The sequence below is a fragment of the Pseudopipra pipra genome, chromosome 7 (genome assembly GCF_036250125.1).
Source record: "Pseudopipra pipra isolate bDixPip1 chromosome 7, bDixPip1.hap1, whole genome shotgun sequence".
Classification (NCBI taxonomy): Eukaryota; Metazoa; Chordata; class Aves; order Passeriformes; family Pipridae; genus Pseudopipra; species Pseudopipra pipra.
In genome coordinates, this window is record NC_087555.1 from 27,034,428 (window position 1) to 27,062,345 (window position 27,918).

The 27,918-nt window shown below is 41.2% G+C and overlaps 1 protein-coding gene across 2 annotated transcripts in view; it reads left to right on the top strand.

The window, feature by feature from the left end:
* TMEM177 (transmembrane protein 177) overlaps positions 1 to 25,794 on the top strand; it is a 39,038-nt gene extending 13,244 nt beyond the window's left edge. The window contains exons 1-2 of one of the 2 annotated variants that reach the window (XM_064661332.1): positions 13,992 to 14,090; positions 17,327 to 25,794. In XM_064661332.1, the coding sequence (XP_064517402.1) occupies positions 17,341 to 18,276 (936 nt within the window). In that variant the 5' untranslated portion in view covers positions 13,992 to 14,090; positions 17,327 to 17,340 and the 3' untranslated portion in view covers positions 18,277 to 25,794. Of the gene's footprint in view, positions 1 to 13,991; positions 14,091 to 17,326 lie in introns of those variants that run through there. The other variant, XM_064661333.1, reaches the window with a different exon arrangement.
* The last annotated feature ends 2,124 nt before the right edge of the window (positions 25,795 to 27,918 follow it).

Genomic DNA, 27,918 nt, shown 5'->3' on the forward strand with positions numbered 1-27,918 from the left:
CCACTAAGGGGTAGGAGCAAGCTCTTACATTTGCTATATAGTTGTCAGTGATTTTCTTGCTTTTCATATTATCTCCTGCATGTGCTTTAGATTTCTTTCCCCCTCTTTGTTCCCAGACACTGCAAGTACAAACCAGGTATCTGTAAACTTACAGCCTATTCCTTCATTTACAGAGCAGGCACTGACACATCTCGGAAATCTGTCTCCAGCATCCACTGAAAAATCAATTCCAGACATATTGTATCAATTTCAACACTGTGTAGGAACCGGCAGAGTTTAAATCTCTTAGGTTTGTACATCTTGAATCAACTCTGCCTTTCTCTTGCATAGACAAAAAGGCAGAATAATCTTCCTAACTTTGAGGGAGTTTAATTCAAGTATGCATCTGTCTAAAGAAATTGAATAAATGTGTTGCTCCCAATTCATGTTTTCTGAGGAAGGGGGAAGATGTGACTGCTTGCTTTTGGAGGCCAAATTTTGATACTCCTAGTGACTATCAGCTAACTTTACCCTCGTTCCACATTACCCAAGGGAATCACAATGTACTAAAGGCTCAATCTTGTTCTCAATCTGTCAGTAAAAAAATTCCTATTGGTTTAAATTAGAGAATGAGTGATCTTAAAATATGAGTCAGAACTGCACAACCCAGCTTTCATTGGGTCAGGCTTGAAGGGTCTTTCTTAAACCACAGTCTAATATATACTCACCCAAGTTTCTCCTGTGCAAAAATATTGGTTTACCAAATGAGGCCCCAAACTCTGACTCTCTCCTTCCTTAACTGACCTCCTGCTGCAGTACTGTAAATATTACCTAGGGAGTTAGAAATTTGTTCTTTCACCCCTATGGGACCATCTTTTTTTCCCATCCCTTCCCTAAGTCTTCTCCTCTGAAAGCCCCCACACTTTGCCCTGTGCCTTTATAGAAATAGCAAAAGTAATAAACTTTCATTTCCCTCTACAAACATTATGAAACTGCTTAATTATTAAAATGTCTGTGTTGTTTCACTGGAGGGAAAAAGTCAAGCTCTGTGTGTTCTAACTGTTTGTTTTCTTCTCAGTTTCCTTGGCATAGGGTTCTTCTTTTATATATATAAGCTTAAGCAAACATTTCTCCAGACTCAGCATTCAAAAAGTTCCTGGTGAACTAAAGCAGTTGAGAATAACAAATCTGAATGTTTCAAGGGAGACATGATGAGGGGAGGTGATTTCATTCTATGGTAAGATGTCTATGGTGCTATTTTATGGCAGGACATCTATGAATCTCTGGAAGTGCTTTTTAAATGAGAAGAGTTGCAGTCAAAAACCTTCTTGAACCTGTAGCTGAGCTCCAGACAATTGCAGAAAGCATTTTCTAATCAAGACTTAGCTGATGCTGTAATAAACTGTGGTTCATGACATCTCTGTGGCTGCCAGGCCCTTGCACAGGGCATTCAGTACAGAGCAGCTGTGCAGAGAGACTGTGCAGGCAGGGCTGCCTCCCCCACCTCGCCACAAGCACCTCACAGCAGTGATGCAGGATATCAACTACTGCCTGGAGAAGCAGCCTCCTGCCAAAGAGCTCAGGGTCTTACCTCTTGCCCCAAACCACTCCTGCCCATGCTGGGAGCTGCCTGCAGGAGCTGCAGGCAAGAGAGAGCTCTCAGTACCCTCTCTTGATGAAAGCTGCCAGCACTAAGGTGCTTTCTTTCTGGCTTTTCAAGGCCCCTCAGGCTCTGCTCCAGCAGATGGGCAGCACAAACATGGTGATTCTGGTGTATCTGGAGCCAGCATATGCAGGGGATTTGAGTGTACTGCATGGCTCCAGTCCAAGTGTCAGCCAGCCTGGGAGGGGTTCCAGCCACAAACAAGTTCAGGACAAATGGCCAAAGTCTTTTTTCAGCCTGGAGAAAGTTGGCTTTGTGAAACATGCCCAGTGAAACCTGGACATATGGTGGCTTTAGCTGCAGAGACTTCATGTGCATAATCCGCCTTCCCGCACTTCTGTCAGTGACAGCTGGGAGGTCACTATAATTATCCTGAACATGGATGCTGAGCGGCACTGAGCGCTTGTCTGTTTGCAGGAAGAGAGAAAATCTGTTTGCAAATGGCTTGTAGCTTAATATCTTCAAACTATATCTGCCACTTCTCGCTCATAAGGACTGTGCACTCAAAGATCAGGCAGAGGATTAATGAAGTGGATACTCATCTACTCGAGGTTTTGCTAAAGCTGAGTCAGTAAACCCGATTAGTCGGCGGGATGTCCAGGCAAGATTAATTTGGGATTGGAAATAGGCTGGTAAAGAAATGCTGGATGTGTTTCTCCTCCTCTGACAGGCCTGTGAGCAGGTTTCATGCATGTGGGATGTGGTGTGACCAAGTGGCTAGTCCATGAGGGAGGTTCTCAGTGGGATGAAATCTATGCATTACTCTCTAAGCTACAAGCCAAAATAGAAGGGAGATCACTTTGTTCTCTGCACTGCTATTTTATCAGAACTTCAGTCCCTTCTCTATTAGAGAATTTTTTGTCTGTACACTAACTTGGACTCTTGATGAGGTTGGGGAATTTTAAATTAGATAGACACACTTAAGGGGTCATACAATTTCCCAGACTGATGCATGAGAGCTAAGTCCAGTTCAGTTATTAGTAGCACCCAAAAGATACTAAAAGAAGCCCAGAAGGATCCAGATTTAAGGCCAAGACAGCAGAGTTGTCCTGATCCTACATACTAGAGGTAGGGCACATCATCCTGTGTGCACTACTCAGGTTACAGCAATGCATATTTTTCAGGATCAAGAAGTTTTGTGGATGGTGGCAATCAGAACGGGAAGTGCACTTCCAAGTATGTCTCTCAAAATTACATTGTTGTGTCAGTCATTCCCTTGGGGGGCAGAAGGCTGGAGGACCTAAGGGGGCTGACACTAAAGGTCAGTAGGCACTGTGGTGTTTCATAAGCAACTCCCAGGGTGACAGTTTACAGAAGGACTTTCTGTACCCAGGACTTTCTCCAAATAATTATTAGACTTTCCAGGAAAGTTCAGTTATACAGAGTACATACAAAAGCATGACGTGGTGACCTCTGAGAGAGAACATGGCACTCCCTGCCTCAGAATTTGTCCTTAAAATGTCCAGTACCTTCAGGCAAAGAGAACTGGGGATTCCTACCTGCGTTGAACTCTGCTCCTACTCATAGTTACTAAAGGTCCTTTAAAATGGATTATGTTACCTACTCTCAGCTTTACAGGCTTACTGTGCAAGCAAGGGACTGTAACACAGAGCAGCAGGATGGCATAAGGAAGAGGTGTTTTTTATTCTTGACCTGTTAACAACCCATACAGCTAATTGAAATATTTTGTACAGTTGTGTTTGGACAGAATGTGTTGATGTTTTGCTCTCTTAAACCCAGAGGGCATTTTTAGGATCTGCTAATATCCTATTTCAATGCTTTCAATACCAGTACTTGAAAGAACTCTCTGATCATAGAATCATAGAATGGTTTGGGTTAGAAGGGACCTTAAAGATCATCTATTTCCAACCCCTCTGCCTTCCACTAGATCAGATTGCTCAAAGCCCCATGCAACCTGGGCTTGAACACTTCCCAGGAAGTGGCATCAACAGCTTCTCTGGGCAATCTGTTCCTATGCTTCACCACTCTCACAGTGAAGAATTTCTTCCTTATATCTAATCTAAGCCTGCCTTCTTTTGGTTTCCAGTAATTACCCAAGAGCAAGAATAATGACTCCCAGATTACTGTGCAAAATCAAAATTCCCTCCAAACCATTTGCCATCATCTGTCAAATAGAGGTATTTTCCACAAAATCTGAAGGGGTACAGATCTGGATAGAACAGACTGATAGTAAACTGTTGTTCCTGCTTGGGAAGGAGACTTTCTGGGTTAGCACAAAGCTTTAGAAAACAGAGGACTGAAACACGGCTCTCTGCCCTGATGTCTTCCTGCAACAGTCCCTGGAGGAAAGTATCATTTATGAATCATTGAGCCTGCAAGTTAAATGAGCTGTGTTGTGTGATCTGTGCATTCAAGAATGGGATCACTTCTTACATGATATGTGCAATGCCACAGGCTGCTCTTAGAGAAGTGACACTCCTGGACAAAAATGGTTCGGTGTTTCTGCTTTCCAGGTCTTGCTATTGTGCAGATATTAAAGAATGGAAGAGGCACAGAATACAGTGTTTATTGTGCACTGCAGTGAAGCTCTTCCCAGTCACACAGCCAAGTTTAAAGCTAAATTCAAATGAAAAGCAATTCATTTCAATAAATTAAAGTTTGCAAAAGATAACACTTTCCAGACAAAGCTGCTGAGGCAAACGATTTCCTCATCATCTTTGGAAGCAGAAGGTCACTTGGGAAGAGGTGAATGAAAATTAGTCAAGAGTGTCTGTCCCACTGCCCTTCACAGGAAACTGGACCAGATTCAGCTTTGGTGGTGAAAAATAGCAAGGGATGGATGTTCTGCCAGCTGCCCTTTCTCCCTCCCAGCCATCAGAGGATTCTCTAGTACCAAATTTAAGCCTTATTCCTAAGAATAATTATCAGGTGGAAAACCCCATGGACTATTCCCAGAAGTGATTATGTCAACACAAATGCACTTATTTTTATATGCTGCTTTTCTAAAGATCTCTTTTAATTACCTTGGTTTGAGATAGCATTTGATAGCATCTAACAGGTGACCAACTCTGATCGGCACCTCTGATTACAACAGACTATCAGGGTGGGAAAACAGAAGTTTTGCCTTATTTGCTTTAGAGCATTTATTCTTTTTATGCTTGATCCAAAGCCCACTGGAGTCCAAATGAAAGTTTCCATTTCTTTAGGCTTTAGTTCAATACCTTTGCCAGTAGCCATTTAGTCACAGCCTGACTGCTAGCATATGTAATGAAAACAAGTCTTGCAACTAGATGCTTAACAGTATTTGTGGGCAGCAGGGGCTCAGCACAGACTTTAATGCTGGAGAAAGAGGCTCTCTAGGTCACTCCTGAGGTAATTTGGCAGGGTAAAGACTAGTGGCATGAGTGCACAAATGGTGGTGTCCATCTGGCATGATTTGCCCAGATGGATTGATTCTAAAATGACCTGAATGCAGCAAACTATCCCCTAACAAACCATGATGCTGATATTCCTTGCCTGGATGTACAATAACTTGTGAATGCAGCTTGTTAGAGCTGAGGCATGCAGTCTCTGAAAAACATGAACCTGCAGCCAGGTTTTGTTACAGCCATTAAGATGGATTAACTCCTACACAGACAAAGTTGGTTGCTCTATTTATTTTTCCCTCTGTTTTCATGTGTATTAACTTACTCCCTGCAATCCCAGTGGAACAGAAATCAAGCATCTCCTCATTAAAATTCAGAACTATTAATTTTGGCATCCTCTATGCAATAAGCAGCTTTATTTCAGATTGCACATAGTCTACATTTTGCACCATAAACAGCTTTACAGAATAAAGCAAGATATATAGCAGCCAAATAAAAGATGAAAGGACCAGGTTGAGCCTTTCAGGCACTGGGGTTTTTTGGGCGGAAGGTCAGCCAGGACTTTGCGGTCATTATTAATAGAACAAGAGGTTTAGGTTCAGAGTTTTTATTAGAGTCTTTTCCCTACATTAACAACAGTAAACAAACAATTGAGGTCTTGATTTTTGTGTAAAATTACTAACTAGCCACTGGTGACATCCTTAGAAATGGCCCTTAATGTTTATCAAATCTGCAGGTTAGAAAGAAAACAAGACTCAGGTGGCCTGGATCATGAGGGGAATCACTTAATTAACCCGGGGGAGATGTAAGGGAGAGAGAGAAGCTGTAGGTGAATCAAATTTTTATTTTGGAAGAAAGGGGGGGGGCGGAAGAGAGAAGAAATTGTATGTTGGATTTTTATTTTTTCCCATTTTACTGCTTGTTGTGTAAATGAAGCTTTTCTCACTGCTCCTGACTTACATTACCTTGGACAGGCTTGGACCATGAACAGGTTTGTTGATTTTTTACACTGTTTTTCTTTTCCCTGGGCTGCAGTTTCTGTCTCTGTGTGTGTTCCAATGTAAACTTCTGTTCTTTTGTACAAAGCAAAAACAAGCAAGTGAATTGTTTGCAAGAGTACTCAGGAACAGTCTTCCTGGTGGAATGTTGATATGTGTGTGCAGTAAATCACAGTATCAGAGGGATCTGTAAGCACATCCAGCTCTTGCTGGTTACAGTGCAGTTTTGGAAGTTCTCTAAGCTTAAATCTGTAAACTTTGTATGAAGAATCATGTGACAGAAATAAATATATTTATTAAAAATGTATTCTGTTTTTGAGCTGAGGACATCATGACTCATTCTCACCCGGTTCTTAGATGTTATCCCTCATCTGTGAAGTTGCTCTCTGAAAGCCACTTGGCTATCTGTTGCACTTGATATGGCTGGTCCTGACTTTGTTTTTAGCACTAAATTATCTATGGCAAGTACCCAATAAGTAGTCACCATAATATATGATATGTTTTCCTTTGTTTTTATGGATAATATGAACTGATCCTCCAAACACAGCCTCCAGCTTTTTGATTGACTTTCCAGTTTGTTGGCTCCAAATGTAACATGTGAGATCAGTCACTATTATCAACTCCAAACTAGCAGGGAGATTACTTCTGATGAAGGCAAACCATTCTTGGCATTTAACAACTTCTGTTTCAGAACGTGGATTATCAGTTTAACAGTCTTCTGAAGCATTATCCCTGTGTTTTCTCTTATGACTTGAGATATACAAATGTAACCTTTGATGATAATGGGCTTTTGCAGGTGCAGTCCAACAATCACAGGTCCCCACCTTGCTTATTCTTTGTCATAGTGTTTCATCCTTGTTCATCTCCACGAAGTATTTTATTCTTATCATAATCCACAGACTTTCTCAGTCCCTTGCTGGAGAGAGGAGACTCATACAAACAACAGACTCTCTGAAACAAAGCTGGTTTCTGTAAACCAACATACGTTCCCCTCTGTAGGATGCTAGCTAGCCTGAAGTTTGTCTCTGGATTTTCATGGTTGTTTCTCCTTGTGTAAAATTACTTGTAGGATATAAAAAATGCAGAAGTGTTATTGCTTTATACTATGATCATGCTTTATTATTTTAAATTATGCTGAACCTGTGGTCCTTCACTTTTCAGTACTGAGACCCAGAATATGATTGTAGTTTTAGGCAGCTCTTGGAGGACAACATAAAAATTTGTTCTGGTGTGACTGTAGATGGCAACTACATCAGCTATGTAGGTCTCCAATGCTTATTTTGAAAGGTACTCACAGCATTTTTCTCTAGAGCTTACCTTCACAGATTGGGATACTTATGCTGCAAGCCAGCTATAGGAAACTGTGTACAGTATAAACTTCATCAGGCATCACCAGCAACATAAAATTGGAGTGGCAGTAGATGTATAAATGAACCTGGTTTTGTGGTATCTAGATTTCACTTTAGAAACTATCCTGAAAAAACTATTGGCATGGAAAGCTAGTACTTAATTAAAGAGATGCTAGTAAACCATGTAAACAAGCCTGTCTGTTCTAGATCAAACTTCCTTCTTAAAAAGGAATGAGTCTCTCTGGGTGATACTGCTCTCTTTAGACATTTTAGCTGAGAGGGGATCTCTTCAAAACTTAATTCATAAGCAAGGATGCAGCACATAGAGTTGAACCAGTCATTTAAAGCTGCAAGATGTTCAGTCTCAGATCTGTGAAGAACAGCTTAATAATGTTTCTTAAAGTACTGTAAGATCCTTAAGTGATTGATGCAGTAGAAACACCGACTGTTCAGTGGCCAAACACGTTCTTCTTTCCCCTGAGAAGAGAGTGTGGGATCAGGCCCCTTTCCCTCCTACACACAGACATACCATAGTGCCAAAGCAGACATATTTCACCTGGTTTGGCAGAGCAGTTGGTTTAGGGAGAATGGCTTTGGTTTACTGTAGCCACTCTCTGCTTCACACTCCATATAAGAATTGATCAGCTCCCACACAGAAGCTGTTATTTTTTTCCTGTTAAACATGTTGTCCAAGGAAAGAAATGCTGTGTGTTAGAGCTATGCATGATCCTATCTTCTTATTATGACCTTTTCTTAAAGTATTTTTAAGTATGATTTTTTTAACTGAAAAAAACCCTAGATGCCACATTTGGGGTGGGGGAAGAATCTGTAGCCAGGTAGATTTTATTTTTGAACTAGAAACTCCACAGGTTGGGCCTGGGAGTCTCCAGCTCGCCAGCAAAGCACTGGGCAAACTGGCAGTCAGTAGGATAACATAAAGAAAATGCTGGATTTGCAGTGGCAATAGAAAATGATCCCTGCATTAACAGAATATATCTTTCATTACTATTACCAGCATAAGTCTTCTTTTCCTAGACAGTAAAGGTGTGGATCTGAGCACTGGTAATAACATTGAATAAGGCAAGTCTTAAACAGATTGGATTCCTGTGAATTCAATGGTCCAAAGAGATCTCACTTTAACATTCATCTGGCATTTTCTCTTCATTTAATCCAGTTATTTCTATTGATAATCCTTCCTTAGAACTGAGGTATCTTTTCAACTGACTTGAGGGACAGTGGAATCTCTGGTCTGTTGTTTTTTCCTGGAGTATGTACTGTGTTTTAGAGTAGCCTATGTTCTGTTTGTACCTTCCACAACTACTACTGAGATAAGAACATTTACCCTTATCTGCAGTACTAAGGACCTCCTTGGAAGGTCACAGCAGTACTAAGGACCTCCTTGGAAGGTCACAGCATTTGCAAAGTACTCTCACCATGGAGCAGTGACCACCTAGGCTGACTCAGTGAAACGGCTCCAATTTCTGCTTGCTGTCAAATATCATTGCCTTTGTAGTAATGATACTAGTCATTTTAAATATTCCCAAGTTAGACAATATGATTAAGTCTGTTAAATATTACAGCATTGCCTCTAAGAATTGGCTTCTTCTCCCTCCCAAGACACACTGCTTCCAATTCTGAAGGGAAATGGTGCTAATTAACTGTATTATGAAGACATGTGACATCTTAACTCACTAAAGCTACCTTCCTTTTAGGAGAGCCAGCTAATTGCAGGACTAAAGCTCTTAAAAATAAAGGCTATATTAGTTATAGATAATGAACAATTGTTCTGATAGAAAGCTTGGCTCATATGCACTGGCAAGAAATCCCCTGCTAGACAATGAACTTATATTTGTGACTTTGATTTCACCAAATGGCATCTGTAATACAAGTAGACCCTAATGCAGTGTAAAATGCAATGTGGTATAGGGTCTCTCTGCACAGTGTGGATAGACCTGAAGCAGTTTAAATAGCTGTAGACTACTTGCAGGACCATGGAGTTCAGCATGAATTGATCTGACCAGAATCTGTAAGTGCTTTTGCTTCTCGAATCTCTGCTGCTGGTATCCAGATTTTTCCACTAGCATTCATGTTCACCTGGATATCACAGAATCATCAAGGTTGGAAGAGATCTTCAAGATCCTCTAGTCCAACAGTCAACCTAGCACCACCGCTGTCAACCCTAAACCATATCCCCAAAATGGATATGTTTGCTAGTCTCATCAAAGGGTGCAAAGTACTTTCAGATCAAGGATTTTTTGATGATTACACTTTAAGGAGTCCTGCTTGAGGGAAAGATTTTCTCTTTTACTTCACAGAATGCTCAGTCTTTTATCATCAACTTCTGCTACACCCAGATAGAGCTGAGGGAGCTTGTACAATCAGTCCCTGGAACTGAAAATGCAATAGCAAAATGATAAAACCCTGCATATCTTCCCTTTTCCACGTCTGCCACCACAAACAGGCAGCCTAAGTTTTAGGAGGATCTAGACCAGCAGATGAATATTTCAAAAACTCCGGAAACAGAAGTCAGTCCCAGAGAGTTGTATAGCCAGCCAAATGCCTTACAGCCTCTTTGCTGCCTTCTAAAACACAAGCTTTTCATCCCTGACCAGTTCTAAGCTGTGCTACATTAGGAAAAAAATATCTTCCCAGATCCTCTAAAGATTCTGCTTTACTTTGATCTATATACCTGCCAATACCAACAACAAAATTACTTATCTTTTCAGTCCTTTTTGAATACTGATGTTTGAAGGTTTGATTTGAGGCCAGAAATAGAATTCCTTATTCCCACAGCTGTGTTTCTGAATGTTCATCCTTTATTATGCTTGTCTAAATCACCCATCTTGAGCAGGCAGCACAAGGTATGTATTTAAGAACATATGCATACCCAAGGAATAAGATAAATTGTTGCAAATAGATCATCTTTTTCAGCAGAAGAGGTTTAACAAGGAACCTTGAAGCTTTTTATTCTACTACTTCTTACACATGGCTTTGATTATCAGCATAAGACTGGCATTCCAGCCAAACCATGTCACGAAAACCCACTACACGAAGGAAAACGTGGTTTCTAACCTGTGCTATCTGAGCCTGTAGCAAAATCCTAGGGTACAGGCAAAATTTACAGTTCTATCCCACATCAGCTGGAAGATGTGAATGTTCCGTCTGGGATGAAACTGTAAGATGAGAAGTGGGAACGGGACACACAAGGATATGTTATCCATATTGGCTGATATCTTCCCTTTTCAGCAACCAAAATTGCTGAGATGGCAACAGCTTTGAGCTTTTGCTCGATGCTGTGCACATTTCAATCCCACTGTCACTGGGCTGTTAGCTGCAATTTGGAGATGTGCAACTTGTTCAGAGTGACAGGCTGGAAAGCCATTTTGCCATAAGCTTTTCTTTCCCTTCAGTGCAGTAAGATAACCATTTAAGTATGAACAAGCTTGACCTTTCACACCTGTCAAGAACTTAATTGGTCACTGAATCCATCATTTTTCAATGCATTGTCTGCTGCCTTCTGCTGAATTGGAAGTACTTCCAGAACAGGCCACTGTAAGTCACCTTAACAGAGGTATTTTCAAGGCATATGTTTTGCAATGCACTGCTCCTGCACATGCTCACCGCTCATTATTGAAGCACTAAGTCAGCAGTACTGAAAACTGGGCCAGGGAGCTGCACCAAACAGCAGGTTGACATGTTATGCCCTTTCTCCACAACAAGATTTTCCCCAGATCTGCCAACACATATCGCTCCAGGATCTTTTTGTTCTCTAATGTTTCCTCTGTTATTCATCAGACTTCTCTGTCCTCATGCCTTGTAAAAACCCCTAATGTCTACACTGTCCAGTCCCCTGTTTATCATGATTGCTTCCATAGGTAATTGGCCAATGACCCATGTCCTGCAGACTTTAAAATCTCTCTCTTCCTGCTATCAAGGTTACTCTATAGTCACACACTCACACGGTGCATTTTCCTAGTCCCTGACTCTTGCAGTGTTTCTTCCATCTGACACCTGGAACACGCAATGTTGCATAAACTTGGGCCAGAATTACAAGGCTCTTCATGGTACTCTCCATTAAAGCTCATTTCTAGAGGCTGGATTACGGCAAAACTTGCTTAAAAAGGCAGATAAATCAGGTAAATGGACTCCATAGAGGAAGGAGATGTTGGGAGGAGAAATATATATATCTTAGACTGGTGGACACTCACTGACTGACCACATTTACTTTGGAAATCACGTAAGCAAAATAGACTGTGAGACCACAGAAATCATTAAGCAAAATGAATGACTTTGAGTTCTGTACTTAAATGTCAACCTTTTTCCTAACGTAGCAGCAAGACTTCATATACAGAGATTAAGTAATAGAGGCAGGTGATGGTAGGCACCTATATGTCTTATGGTAAAACATTTGAGAGAACTCTTTCCATATTCCTGGGTCAGTAATGTAGAGCATGTCCTATAGCACCACCTAGCAGGCTAATTTAAAATCCATATCCCTGGATCCCTGACTATAACGATGTGCTTGTGCAACACAGTGTGCACTTCAGTCTTCTTTCACCTTCCTTGTTGTAACAGCTGCTTCTTGAAACCAGAATCCTGCCAACATGGTGATTAGTAAAGTTGAGGTCTCTGCTTTTCAGTCATTTATTATAAGTCTCTTAAGAGAAACCACAGTAAAAATGCAATGCTGTGCCAGATTCTTGACTCCTTGTGTAAGAAACCATTGTTTTCTAGACCTGTCCAGCTGGTACAGAAGGCAGAAGCACTAATCAGAAAGGCTTCACAAACCTACCCAACCCTCCCTCCACATTCACCAGGAGGATATGTAACTCTTAGTGACTCTCAGGCTTTTAAAACCCATCATCACACTGTGTATTTTGGTTAGTGAGGAGTCTGGTCTTCAGTTATCTATCATCACTTGCATGCATTTCTTCTTTGTACATTTGCATGAAGTATTAATATTAATGCCAATTTACAAATTGTAAGTTTGGGGCAGATGATGAAGCTCCATGCTGAGACTGCAGAGCCATGGCTACAACAGCTCTCTGCTGATACAAAGTGGAAGGTAAAGCTCTCCTCTGGTGGTTTTTTTGTTGTTGTTTCTTCCCCTGGTTGCCTCTTATCTTGTTAAAGCCTTGGCACTTCTCAGACTTTTCAGTGCTCCCATTTGGCTTGATAACCTGATAGAAAATGACCCCTTTTTGTCTGTTACTATGTTTTCTGCTGATAGTGAGGCAGAAGTGGTGCACAAGAAGGGCTGATGGATGACAGACCTGGCAAAAAGTAACTGGCTCAGAAGGTGAAGAATGGGGGATCTTTCCTCTGACTACTCTCTTTGGGTGGCAGCAAACTATTCCTCTGCCTTGCCATACTGCATAAAACCATAACCTAAGGAGAGAACTGTGCCCTCTCATGAAGGAGTGTGTTTTCTTAGCAATTAGCAACTTGTTTATTGGAAGTTAAAACCAAGGTTGTCATTACCAGCCTCTGTTCACAACAGGGAGGGACACTGGCTATGCCTAGCCACGTCTGTTTTGCACTAGCATTTCCAAAATGCAGGAGATCATCTAGTAGAAAAAAAGATAGGATAAATATCTTCATTAGGATACTCTCATGAAAGTCCTAAAGAAAAAAACCCTGAATTTGAATGAGAAAACTCCTAAGTATTCAGTTTATAATCTTAATCATTTTCCCATGAACTCAAATCTTGGGCTAAAATGCCTAGGAACTAAACCTTTACTGGTTAGAAATGCTTCAATCAGCAGCTGCTACAAAGAAAGATCTGTCGAAATTAAACCATAAGTAGAAAATAACCATGGATTACTTTTATTTCTGTTCTGCTGCACTGCAACGCATTTGGATTGTGAAAAATGGTTCCCTCACGACTGCCTGGTGTGAAGGGACATCTAAAACCAACATCGAGCACCAGTGCATACTTCTCCTATAGATGAGGTGAACCATTCCCTACCCAAATAAAATCCTAACTTGGCCAAAAGCTATTTTGTGTCCTTGTTTTGTAAGGACTGCACAACCCAGGGGCAAGGCTGGACTTAACAGAGCCCTACCCGTGGAGGCCAGCGCTTCCGAAGGGCGCTGCTCTGCCACCCACCACCTCTTTGCTCCAGCAGACCTTTCCAGGGCTCTCTTAGCGCCCAGATTGTGGAACAAATGCACACGGGATTAGTGAGAAACTACACCGGCCACCTGCTTTGAGCAAATAGTAACTGCAAAGCAAATAAAAATCCCTGCGCATGCTATTTTCCCCCATTACGAATAAGAGAGAAAACAAATCCTGCATGACGGATGCCAGATCTGCCACTTGCCGCCTTGCTGGCAAGCACTCCTGCCCCGCAGTGAGGAGGGCAGTACCAATAATACATATGTAATAAAGTATTTTGCAGGAAGGACACCAGGAGTTACGGCACAGAGCACAAGGACACAGTTAATCTATGACTCGGGGAGAGCGGCTGCCCTTGGCGCTGCCTCCTTGCTCCTCGCCTGCGGGGCACAGGCAGCAGGTCCGACCTCCCCGTCGAGCGATCTTAGTCCCCCATCGAAACTCCTGACCCACCCATTTGGTTAACGCCACGGCTCAACCTCTGTCCGCAGCACAACCCCGAGGCCCCTCTGAGGGAACCACCCCCCTCCCGGCCATGGCGCCGCCGCCCGCCCCTTCCCGGCTCCTTCCCGGCCCCTTCCCGGCTCCTTCCCGGCCCTTCCCGGCCCTTCCCGGCCCCTTCCGCCCGGCGGCTCCGCCTCGGCCCCGGCACACTCGGTAGGTGCGACCGCGGCGTGGGGAGGGTGGGTGTTTCTCCTCAGCGGGGCCTCGGGATTCTACAGCCGATTTCAGCCGCCCCTCTCGTCTATATTTTTATTTTTCGTGACATCCCCAGCCCTGGAGGCGCCCTGTGTCCTGAGTGATAGTGTTTTAAGCTGGGGTTTCCCCTCGGCTAACGTGTGATTATAAAACAATAAATGCCATGATAACGCACACGTGTTATGGCAAAACATGCTTAGCTATCCCCGGTTTAAGCTGTAGCTATTACAGTTCAGTGAGAATTTAAGTGCCCATAACACCACAGAGATAAATAATACTTCAGCATTGGGGGAGGATGCCTTGTAAACGTTGTGGTGGCTTCATGGGAACTCAATGATTAAATTTGCAGGATATGGACCGTATAAATTGCCTTGTAGTTTCCGGTTGCCTCCTCATACATAAACAGCACAAAGTTTATGAATAAAAATAAAGCTGCCATATACAGTTAGGGCTGCAGTGGGATTTCTTCAGGAGCTGAGCGCCTGCACTGACCCTCAGGGAAGGTTTGAAAGCACAAATGCTATAAGGTATCGAGGGCAATTTTCCTTCTATTTTCCTGAGTATTGACTATTATGAGAAAACAAATACTGTCTGGCATTTCCTGCTTACTCTTGCATTAGGTGTATGGCAGGACTGTTAGGCATAATCCAGTCAAGCACATAGCCTGGCCTTCAAGGGGTCTATCCACAAAGGTTCGAAACCATGCCTGCACAAAGGATAATTTAATTACAAAATAATAAAAAAAGATACTTAGCAACTGTTACAATTTTTATGACTGAAGCAGGAAAATAGTGTTAATGCATTGAGGTTTATCCTGCCATTATGGCTGTTTAGGAGAAGTGTATAGATAAGCACAGGGTTTCCTGCCCTGCTTTCCTGTGGTTCACCTGTGGGCTGCCTGCCTGTCCATATGTGCTTCCCAGCATCCCGTTGAAGAGTATTCAGTGACCCTTGTGCTTGGCAAGCACCATTTGGTCATGCAGGAAAGGAGAGTAGAGTTTTCACTGTGGTCTGTCCTTCCCCACACTGGTGTGGACGTAAGCTGAGGGGCGAATTTTCTCCTTGAAGCATTCCTAATCTTAAAAGGATGTTGGCCTGCTTTAATGAGAGGACACTAACAGCAGAAACTTGGAAAGTGCTTGCCCCAGCTTCACATGCGGATCAAGTGATAGTCTCCCTACAGTCATCCTTGTAGATGTGCTGCCCTCCCCCACTGTAAATGGCATGACCTTTTAAAACAGATCTAGACTACCAGGTTTATCAAAGAGATCATAAAATTTCAAAGAGGTCATTTGGGTTTAGTATTACCATTTTCTGGTTTTTAGCTCTCTTATCGAGGAGACTTTCTCCTGAAATTGGGTTTCATCCAAGCTCTTGGCTCTTTAGCATGTTTTTCTTAAATAATATTGCCAAACAAATCACCACCTCCAGTCTTCAGCTGAATGTAAGAATACCACCAGTTATTACACTAAGAAATACATATTAAATTATTGTATGCTTACATACATCATTGTTTTTATTAAGCACTCAGTTTGTATTCAGTGCAGCATAAACATTAAATAAGATTATTTTTCCCCTGGTGAGTTTACAGTCTGAAAGATCTTCATAGGAAGGAGTAGTAATAACCCATCATTAAAACACCACCTTTAAATTAATCCCTTTTTGTTTCCCTGTGGTTAATACTCATTTGCTGTTGATCATGACTGGTGTATCCTGGCATCTCATACAGTGCTGTTTGATGATGTTACAGACCCCAGTTGTCCACTCTACTGCTCTGTGAGACGTTCTTGTTCAGTGTGAGTGGAAGAAGAGAGCATATGTCTCTGTTTCAGCTGCTGCCGTACAAAGCCCAGCAGCATAGCTGAAACCCACCTTTCATGGTACTCCACAGTAAGACTTTGGTTGTGGTATCAAAGCACAATTTCCTTCTGCCACCTTGGCTTCCTGTAAGGACAGCTGGAAATACTCATGTCTTTAACAGCTGCAGCAAGATTCTATGAAGCTCGTGTGTTAAAGCCCTGAGAGAAGAGACTCTGCAGATGCAAACAGGGGCATCCAATTTTCACTGATTTCTGTTGAGTTTAGGCACCCAGTTCACTTCTGTATCTTCACAGTAGCATCATTTTAGGGTGGAATTCTGTAGTCAATAGAATTAAAAAAAAAAAGATTGGAGCTTTCCAGAGCACATCATATGGCTTGGACCATAAAAAGAACTGATGCTCCCCAAGGGAAGCAGGACTCTTGAACTGAAGGAGTTGGCAGGTTTGAAAGTTTTTAAGTTTATTTGCTTATTTAAAGAGTCACAACAAGTCTGCCCTGAAACAATTTCTGTTCCAGTTTATGCTCTGGATTGCACATTCTATTTGTCAGAGAGATTATTTCAGAGACAAATTTTTTAAAGTAGCTACTGAAAGCATGCTGCTTTCTGAAAATAGCTTTTTGCTGAGTAAGCTAGAACCACTGCCTGGAAGTTGAAATCTGAAAAAAAAAAACTTAGAAAAAACACATACTTTGTTTGGGGTTTGGTTTTATTGTTGGTTCTTGGTTTTGGTTTGTTGATTTTTTTTTTTAATAATGAGATTGACTATCAATTAGAACAAACTCCTAAAGGAAAATTCTGTCTCCTGAAACTTTTCAAATCAAAATGTGATCCTGTTTTGGAAGTTGTAGTTAAACTCAAGAATTTAGTGCTCAGGCTACTGATTAAAACTTTTGGAACTCTACTGTAGAGGATGTTAGTGTAGATGGATCTAATTATTGGCTCTTTCTGAACTCAATATCTGTAGACTGTGTATTGGAGAGCAAGAGTACATTGTGCTAGCAAGGACTAGACAAGTAGATTGGGTAAATACAGAGTGTGTATTGATTGCTGGAGAAGAGGAAGTGTCATGGCTTTAGTATTGTCTTTATTGCGGTAAATTGATTTACAGGAGGAGAGGGAGAAGTTAATTCCTCATATCAATCATCCTGTGTTCCAAGGCCCAAAAATTAATGCGAACCACTTTCTCTGTAAAAGTGTTTTGCGTTTTGTTAATGTAAAGGAATGTTTCTTTGGTTATTGTGCTCTGTTTCTTCTCATGTTTTTTGCTTTGGAGGTTTTTTTTGTTAGTTTATCTTTTTTTTTTTTTTAAGTGCTAGAGAGATGAGAGAGCTGTTTATGCACACTTTAATTCCTGATTTTGTGTTATAAGCAGGTTAGGATTTGACTATGGCAGTGCGGTTCCTGCAGAAGACATCTGTGTGGTTAAAGAAGCACAAGATCACTGTGTTGGCCGTTTCTTGCGTGGGACTGTTTGGCACAAACCTTTCCTATCATGTGTTTCCTGAGCAGACGTTCAAACTGTTGCACGAGTGCTGGTCAGAGGGGCAGCCAGCTGAGCTTTCAGAGAGGCTCTGTGGTGTGTTTCAGGATGTCCTTGAAGATACTGCTGTGAAGTCCACTGACTCCTACAGAGCCTTTGCAGCTTCTGGCTTCCACCCTGTAAGTGCTGGAATTCCCTGGCTGCCTGCAGGCTCTTTGGTGGGCATCCCACCTAACTTTGATAGCACAGATGAGGATAAAAAAGGCATAGTTAACCATGTTGTTGTGATCAATGGCAAGGAAGTAGACTGGGAGAGCAGCGACGGTGTTGCTTTGAGGGAAGCTCTCACGTTTTCACTTCAAGCTCAGAAGTTTGCCATTGCCAGAGAAGTTGTGTATTTGCAGAACGGCAGCCCTTTAAAAAGTGCAGTTGTGGCTCCAACTTGCTTAGCTGGTACATTTCTCTGTACAAGAGGCATAAAGCTCCTTCTGGGTTTATCTCATGGCCCTGTGATACTTCGCAGCCTCTGTAACATCGTAACTGCAGCTGGTGGCCTGCTCTGCTATTGCCTCTCTTGCGAAGCTCTGACCTATCACCTGGACTGCAAGGCTGACAGAAGGGCAGCCATGGTTTCCAAAGACTACGCCAGAGGTGGGGTGGAATTTTATGATAAAATCTTGTCCTGCAACAGGATTCTTCGTGGTCTGATGGGCACAGAAGGGATGAAAATGTATGCCCCCAGTGGTAACCTGTTCCCAAGGCACTGGTTCAGAATAAAGTATACACCATACACTTACCGGAGAAATTTGATTGTTAATATTTTAAGAGAGCTCCCGGCATAGGATGGGAATGCTTGAATTTTAAACTTGTGAATTATGTATTTTGAAGCATTGCTGTGCTGCCTCTTTTTTTTTTTTTTTTTACTTCTGTATCTTCATTAGAATTTCAGGGTTTATTTTTGCATATAGTTTGGAAGGAGTTCTTGCACATTCCCTGAATAAAGAATTCTCTTTTAAAATATTAAAGAGTTGCTTCAGAAGTGCTCTGTTCTGTGTGCATCTCAAATCACAAGACTGCTGAGGAGGGGAACTTCTCAGACAGTGATATGGAAGTTCTGCTGTGCTGCACTGCCTTCCTGCCAGTTCAGTCTGAAAAATGGAGAGGGGCAGGTCCAATGGAGAGTTTTGGGAGCATAATTATTTAAACTGGGTGTTTGTATGTGTGTTTGCTCTTCCTCCTATGGAACAACACAAAGATGTTTAAAAAAACTGGGCAGCCTATATTATGCAGTTGCATAAATACCAAGGCACAATATTTCTGTTCTGTGTAAGTTTCTTGTGCCACGTAAATTCTTATGCTGCAATCATCAATCCTCAGTAGGACACAATAGTTATGATGTAGCTCATACCAGTACAGATTGATTATTACCAGCACCTGCACCATTTGCTTAAATCTAACTCTGCTCTCTCTGAGACATGGTGACTGCACTGTGTATATCGTGAATGTTTCCCAGGAGTAGTAGTTTGTAAAATGACTGTCAAGGGTTGATTGTTTTCTCACAAGTAAGATAAGCATGTTCAGGAGAGGTTTTTCTGCTTGCTTTGGTATAGGTTTTGTTTAATTAAGAAATACACGTAGATGTATGTCACCTCTTATATCAAAGAAGGTAAGGTACAAGACACAAGTCTGGCATTTGGTGCAGAAACTGGTGAGGTCTGTGATGAAGATTTGCCAAAGGAAATCATTCCCCTGTTTCAGACTAGCTTAAGATTTTGTCTGGCAGACCCAGGCTTTGCCCAGGATTACTAATCTTCTCGAAAGGTCTTTGGTGTATGGGCAGTAAACTTTCCATTATATCCTCACCTTGAAACCTTTATTATGTGATTTTCAAGATGATAGTTCTCAAGCTTTGTGGTTCCCTCTTTTCTGTGTTTGTATTGCAGCTGTTCCAATAGCCCTCCCAGGTGACATCAGAGCAGTTCTCCTCACCTCTGTTGTCATTCCTACCATAAGCTTCTACTGTTTTGTGTCTTCTCAGTCACAGATGTGTGGCTCTCTGAGTGTCCTCTCTGCCCTGGCTTTGTCCTTTCTTCATCTGCTGCAATAAGAACTGTCACACCTGTGTTTGCTCAAAGCATTACTGAGTTCTGTTTTCCTTTTGAATCATGGGGTGACATAAAGTTGATATTCTGGCTGTTGGAGCACTGGTGTTGCTTACATTACGTATAAGATATTTGAGTTTCTGATGAAGTTATCTGTGTTATGTTTCTGGACTATCACCTATCACTTGCACTTGTCTTTGAAGTGTCAAGTCATGAGATGCCTCTTAGGTGCTTTTCTGGCTGTAGGGCATAAAGTTATTGTTCTTGTGACCTTTGTGAAAGAGTTTGACAAAATTTCCCGATCTGTGGAATAAAAAAAGACTTTACCTTTCAGCAGGGGTCTTAAAAAACTTTGGGCTAAATTTTATTTGACTTGTCTTCCAGGTAAATCCAATATAAGAGGTCATAGAAGTTTACTGGTAGAGTGATGTCATGACTCAAGACTGAAATCTTGAGTTTATAAAGCCTATGAGTTCACACTCTTTCAGACAGGTCTGAACTCTGTGCAATGTTCTCAGAGAGAACTTGGCCCACTTGGTTTATGTGATTTAAGGCGCTGCTACTACATAAAGAGTTCGGAGAGGAAACCGAGGCTGCCTTGGAGATTTACAACAAGTAGCAGTTTAAAAGACATTAAATTAAAGAAATCTAGTTGTGTCTTACTGCTCCTTACTGTTGCTTTTCATCAAGATGCCTGCAGCTACTGCTGTTATTTAACATTCTCACGTTGTTAAGCCCCAGTGATGCTAATGGGTTTTGCAGTTGTGCACTTTGCTGGAGTCTTACAGCTGGATTCTCCAAGAAGCTCCACATATTTATAAATGCTGCGTCCCATTTACCCTTCTTTGAACTTGCTGTGGCATATTGGTGTCAGTAAGGAAGGGCTGGCTAGTATTAAGACATATGCCCTTTCTTTCCAAAGAGAGATTCTTGCCAAGGGCTTGCAGACCTCCATCTCTGTATAGTCAAGCTCCTATTCTGTCACCATCTGTGTAATCTGGAAGCACAGTGCCATACTGTCAATATAAAGGAAATGGGAGTTGAAATCACAACTGCTAAGTAAGATTTCCCTGAACTTTGGGAAGGTGCCAGTTGTCCTGGAAAAGATTTTTATCATGTGTGTTTGTTGCTGGGTAATTATTGCTTGCAAAACCACCCGCTGTTTGGCAAGTAAGAAAAGCACAGCTCAAATACATGACCATGACAAGACTTTTGCAAAGCCCTTATTATATTGCAAATGTTTTTCTGTAGGTAGAACTATCAAGGAAATCAAATATGAGTTCCACATGCTGGTGATACAAATGGTTTGGGTTTGGGTGCTAGAAGAAAGCACCGCAGAATGAAAGGTGGAAATGTTCCATGCTAAGAATGGTCTGACATGGAAAAGCAAGTTCATTCAGTGGCCAGAAGAGCCCAAGTGAATCAGTTCGTAAATAGTGTCAGTGAATAGCCTTGTAGTCTCCCCCAGCTCTGAAGCTGAAACTCTGAGGGCTTTGCAAAACTTGTTGTAGTAGTAACTGGCTTGTCTTGCACTGCTCAGATGAGGCAGACTTCATACAAATTTTTGTGTAGAAAAGCAAGAGAGAATGTTAAGCGAAGGGAATTGCTAGGAAATGTGGATATAAGAAGTCTAAGCCAAGAAACTGCAAAAGCAAAGGTATGAATGAAATAATGAGCTCTCATAAAAATGGATATTGTCTATGAAAATGAAGCTCACTGTCTGGTAAAGTGATTAAAAGATGAAGGAGTATGAGTAGCAAATGACCAAAATGAGTTGCTAGTTTAAATTTGTACAGAATCTAGCTTAAGGAGAGATTTGCTTTACTGGTTTATTTACATTATTATCCTAAATGTTTTAGATAACTGAAAAGAAAATGATCCTTGTAACTTTTTTTTTTTATATATAAATGCTATGCTTGCTGCTACGTAAAGCTTTAGTGGGTAATGCTGCAAAGAGATGATGGCCACCTAGATGATTTGCTCAGAATTCCCACTGGAATGCAAGAAGTGTGTTCCAAGGCCTGGCTCACGTTTCTTTCTCTATCCTATAAATTGTGGTTTCTTGTCATGAAGATACCTTGTGCTTGTTTAATGGTCAAAACTGTAAAATTGTCATGAAAGAGGAAGACTTGAGAGCTAGACAGTTTTCTTGAAGACAAACAAGCTGTGGAAGTCATCTGATTTACAGCAATTTCTGAATCAGCTACTATGGGTGTCTGGCTTCTCTTGCATTTTACAGGAAGCAGGAGCTTCAGAGGTGGCTTCCAAGAGGGAAATCTCCACTCAGGTGGCATGTGAGTAAAGAATGTCACCCGTGGTATTGCCCAGAGGGGTTCAGTTGAAGTGTAGTGGTCCTTTATAATAAACAGCCCTTTTTATTACAGTAGAGCACTCCTTTTGCCCCTTTTCACATTAAAGTGGTTTCCAGAACGTGACAGGTAAGGTGGTGAGAGCGCTGACTGCGGAGCTGTGGAGCCTTTGGCCCTGCAGGGTAAGCTGCTGGTGTTGGGAGAGGTGATGCTGGGAAAGGAGCCTGCTGCTGTCGATTTTGCCCTTGGCCATAGCAGCTGTGAAACAACCACAGTGACAAAGTGTGGCTTGGCTGGGAGTGAATTAAAATGTATGAAGCAAATCATCATGACTGAATCACAGGCAGCTTTCACTAACGGAACAAATGCCCGGAATCCATCCTGGAGTGAGTACTGCTGTATGCAGCCATTGTGGGCATCAAGGCAACTGTAGGCATCTCCACTACATGGAAATGCAGTTCCTGGAAATGCAATTCCTGGCAAGCTGCAGACACTGAGACAAGTATGTGGGCCATATCCTGCAACTTTTACTGCTTGTATTCATTAAAAGCTTCATGTAGCAGCTGTGATTACATTAATACTAAAACTATTAACTTGCAGACAACCTCCAAGTTGGTTGGTTTGGTTTGCAACTCAATGCAAAACATGCATCCAGTTCCTCTTTGATTTAATTCATCTCAGCTGGAAGTGTATATTATTGAAAGGGAGAATGCACCACAAGGCAGAGGAATGTGATGTAGGAAGACATAATTAAGATCTCAGAATAAGGAGAACACCTTCAGGTGTTGTTATCAAAAGTCTGGTTGTTATCAAAACCAGACTTAAGAACAGAAGAACAATGTAACTATTCTCTAGGAATTGGTATGTTATTAAATCTGAAGGAGCTGAAAATGGCTTATTGATGTTTTGCTGGGCATCTTTTTCACTGGGAATATATTGGTTTGTTAAGCTGAAGTGAGTATATTCAAGCTGCTCAAACTCCCAAATCCATAAAGTGGAGAAAATTACTGAAATTTGGCTAGAAACCATTCTGTCTTTCCCATCTGGAAAAGTACAAGCCAAACTCTTAAGCTTCATAGCCAGAAACGATCACTGAAATGTCTCTGCAGTTACTCTCCTCAGTCAGACCAAGTTTGCCAAAATCTGTCCTAGTCTTGAATCTCGAGAGAAAGAGTGCTTATAAAAACTCAGTTTGTGCCCAAAAATGCTCTTTAGAAAACACAGCCAGCACAGGTGTATGTTTTTTTTGCCCCCCACCGTAGTTTTTCTGTATTTACTGCATGAAGCATTTGTGGTGCTCTGTGCTTGTGCTGTACTTACTGTAATGTGACCTCTGGCTAATAGTGTAACAACAAGCTCCCTGTATATGGCAGTGATTAAGTATATCTGGCCTAAGTTTTGAAAAAATAATTGTCCCCCAAATCATGCTTCCTAGAGAACTTCCTTTTATTTTTTTCCCATGGCTCAACTTCCATCATCTAGAAAGTTGGTCCCTTTTCCAGTCCTGATCTGGTTACTCAGGATCAGTAGCTATTTTGGTCTGCAGGAACATTACTGTGTTAATGTAGTCAAGGTGTTAACAGCTTCTTTCAATGTAAATGAGCAACAGGTGAATCTGTGTCCTCCTTCCTGTGTGGCAAATCTAATTCTGCTGTAGATGTCTTGCAAAACAGCAGAGCTCTTTAGGATGACTAACAGTATGTAGAAAAAATAAGACAGTGTGAGCCCCATCCCAGGTTCACAGTTCCAGCAGTTCTTGCAGAGGGAACATGAAGATATGCAGTATCCAAACAACTTCTATCCAGTAACAGTTAAGTGCAGACCTGCTGACCTCTGGTAGCTTTGTTTCTATGATTTGCTGAAAATTTCCAAGTGGGAATGTTGTTTCTTCATTCTCTGTTCCTTTTCATTTCCCCTTGCTCAGCTACTCTAATTGCCTTTTCTGCCTGCTGACTCATCTTGCAAGCTGCTTCAGCTCGCTCAAATAAGATTTGAGAACTTTAAGTGCTCACTTGCTGCTTGCACTTTCATTTGCACTACTTGCTCCTACAGTACTTACTGGCCAAAGACCACAGCAGCTTGAACTTCTCCTTTGTTTTTGCTACATGTAGTCTACATGTTTTTGCAGCGAAAAATGCTTTTGACTAAATGAAAAATAGGCATTGTGGTTAAAAACCTTCTTGTTTTGCCACGAGAAAAGAATTTAATGTTGCTTTTGAATTTTCCAATTAGCATTACTTTTTGAAAGAGGTATTTCTTATTTGGTATCCAAGGCGTGCAGTTCACTTTTGATCTTAATTTGCCTCTGCCACTTTTAAGATGCTGCTATTACCTTAAAGCCCTTAGAAACTTTGTTTCCTGTTTCTGAAAATTGCATGGAATTTCATATGCTTCTGGCTAGGTGATGTATTGAGAGCTGAGAAATAATAACTGATGTTGTGCTATTAGCTGCTTGTACTGATGTTGACTTAGCTCAGGCACATCCGTGTACTGGCTTTGAGAACTGTGGCTTCTTAAGTTGCTTATATTGCAGTTCCACTCAGGAGTTTATAGACAGATTTTAATCACCTGCCACTGAGCAAAAGCAGAAGGGTCTATTGGATATTGTCTGATGAAAAGAACGCTTTTGACAAAATATTTTGAATGACTCTTGCAAGACTGAAGAGTTTGGAATGAGGAAGAAAAGTGTAGGCAAAACCAAGGAAAATGATCCCAAATTTTCTAGGTCTTGATGTTGTTATAGAGCGGTATACTGCACAAGAATTGCAATAGACTTCTGCAACCATTTGCATCTGATTTCTGGGTTATCTATTTAATAGTGCTAAGCTTTGCACTCCTGTCAGTAGCACAGACACTTGCCTGCTCTCGAGTAATGTCTTTGTGACCATGTCTACTGCAGTAAAATTCCATCTGCTCAGTGCATCCTCAAGTAGCCACCTTTTCCATCAGTTCCCAGTTCCACATTCCAGGTGCTCCAGGTAACACACATGCACCTCACACAAAAGCTTCTACTTCAGTCCCCTTACCCAGACCAATTCCTCCTCGGTTCTCCTTTGCCCTGGAGGCAGCTACTGCACTGCCACCCCAGATTTCAGGGGAGTAGCCCCTGATTTAAAGGAGTTGAGAAATGAATGTGATGGTTCTCTCTCTAGCTTTGACTGAGCAACATGTGGCTATTCAATACCATGATGGCTCTATCAGGCATGCTGATCCAAAAAGTCCATGCTACTAATTTCCAGAGAAAATGGAATTTTGCAGAGCTCTCTTGCAACAAACATAACTGTCAACATTGTGAATCAGCTAAGACTTAAGCCATAATTTGTAATATAAAAATTAGAAGTGGAATTTTCAGAAGTGAATTACACCACTGTAACTAATAAGATATTTAACATATGTGGAAATAAAACTATAACTTGTGTTACTATTTTTAAGCTATATTGATTCTTAAATGAATTACCGTACAATGAAACACTGGATCTGTTTCTCAAGGGAGATTGAAAATTAACATCATGCCATGTTGTAAATAATAATGCTGGTTTTGCAAAAAACTTTTCTTTTTCTTTTTTTTTTTTCTCCTTCATTTTCTAACTAAACTGGAGGCATCTATATAAATATTTCAGAAAACAGAGCAGAGGAAAAGTTACTCTGTAGAAAGTTTTCCTTGTTCTTTTCTCATATGGGATGAGTTTCACTGCCTTGGTGACTGTGTTTTAAAAGCATGTTATATAATTCTCTGTAGATACCCACAGACAGATATATTTATGGTTTTTGGAAACTTCATGTAATTTAGGCATAAAACTTGAAGTGTATTTTATAGTTCCTCATTAATAATAGTTGAGAATTATGTTCATCTAAGGCAGCACACATAAATTCTTAATGTTCAGACATTCATTATATGCCTGTGATGGTTAGAAGTTGCCATAGGAAAATAAAAGGCAGTGATCCCAAAGGTTATTTTTTTATATATTCTTTTAAGCAATTTGTAAAATTGTGTTCATTCCCTAACAGTTATTTCCCTTCGGCTTCTGCATTCTTCCACTTAATCTAAAGATATCATCGTGAATATTGAAAAAGTCAAATCAGGAACAAGACAAACTTTTTATTGATGAAGTTTTCATTAAGTATGTCAGCACCTTATAAAAAGAAATGCTGAATCCATAATTTTATGGAGGTTATAAATCCAGGCAGCTTTTTGCAATCACAATTTTGAGACCTTAACAGTGTTTGTTTGTATCTTATTTGAAGACAGCTATGGCGTAAATGCGGGTGGCTACATGAAAGCTTCTTATGTGTATGTTGACTTTATACCTATGAAGCAAGTGAAAAGGCAAATGTTTTTTCTTACTTTCCTGTCCAGAATATATTTGTTTTGCAAATTATACTCACGCTTTAGTAATTGCAAATTGAACTGTAAAAACATTTCTTTCCATTTTTTTCTAACTTTCCAGCAGCAGAGCTGGATATGCAGAGCCATGAAAATGCAAAAGTTTCAGTCTAAGAATAGAATAAGAATGAGAGTAATTGGGATTTTCTACATATTAGGGATTTCTTTCAGTTAGTATAAAAGAAAAAGTCTGTGCTGAAACCTCACAATAGATGGATCAGAAAAGGTCCATTTTATTCTAGTCATGTGGTGACAAGATTTTTTTGTCTGCTTATGCAGTGAGCAGAAAGAAACAAACCAAATGTGGTGCCATGTTCTGAACAAGCAGTTCAGCTGGCACACACACTTACAGTTTCCTTGATCCAGATAACAAAATTGCTTGCATTTTGTGAGAAGTGCTATGTGGAAATACCAAAGGTAAGTTTTCCTATAGCACAGATTTCCCACATTATGCCATGGCCGTCTCTGAAGTTTCTTTCATTCTGAGACTGAAAACAGATTTGATGCAGCTTTGAACTCTGCAAAATACTCTGTGTGTGTGTTGCAGGATCAGACATGTCCAAATTGTTTCTCCTTTCACTGAACATTTTCACCTTGGACTTTCAAATCTGATATCTGGTGTGAAATAATTGTTCCTTAGCTGGCATTTTATGGGTGTTGGGTGCATGTTGGCTTCAGCTGAAAGGCTCTGGAAAAAACCCAGATCTACAGCATTCTATTTTTGTTTCATGGTGTTGCTCTGGTTTTAATCTTACAGATTTTCTACTGAGTTTTGCTTTGAATGGTATAAATAGAGCCAATATTGATGGCCAAATCCAATAGAGGTGCTTGCCTAAAACCAGCAGGAGGCATGACTGGTGTTACGATACAAATTAGCAGTTACAAAACACGCATCACCCGAGGCCGTCACCTCTGGTAACTTGGCAGGCAAAATTCAGCAAGGGTCTGGAAGTGACCCAGTCGTGCTGCTCAGTGCAGACCAAGGATGAATCCTGCTCAGCCACGTGCTCACCACTGCTGGATCTGGGGAGGGGATCAGACTCTTTGTGAACTCTGAGTCACCCAATCAAACTCATCACCACTGGGATCTGGGATGTCCTTTTAACACTTGGCTGGAGGAGGTGACATTGTGTCCACTGTGTTGTGTAACACCCTAGCGTGCATGTCGAGGATATAGACCTGTGCTAAATCGTCTCTTCAGGCTTATGATTTGTAGATTTAAACTATAATCTCCTCGAGATTATATGAAGGAGGGTGTTGCAGGCACGAATGGATGAAGGGGATCCCTGTGCTTGTAAACTGTGTCATGGTGAAGGAGGAAATGTTGGAATTGTGGCTCTGGAAGAGGAAGAGGCAAAGGGTAAGGTAGGTTAAACAGGATGGAGACTGGGCTGTTTGTCTCATGCAATCCAAGGAGCATTTGCATCATATACTCAGTATAGCTAATGTGGAAAGTGTTTAATTCCTTGGGAAATAAAAAACTGAAACAAAGTAATCCCACAAGGTGAATGACCCAACCACAAAGCACTAATGGGGTTGTCCTTGACAGATTATTTTCAGCAGTGTGGAACAGTGTCCCCTCTGCCTCCTTCCCAAGTCTTATTTCGCCTTTGATTTTCTTTTAATGTTGGCTTGCTAGAAAAGAAAAGAAAAAACAAACAAAAACCAACCAAACAAACATATAAAACC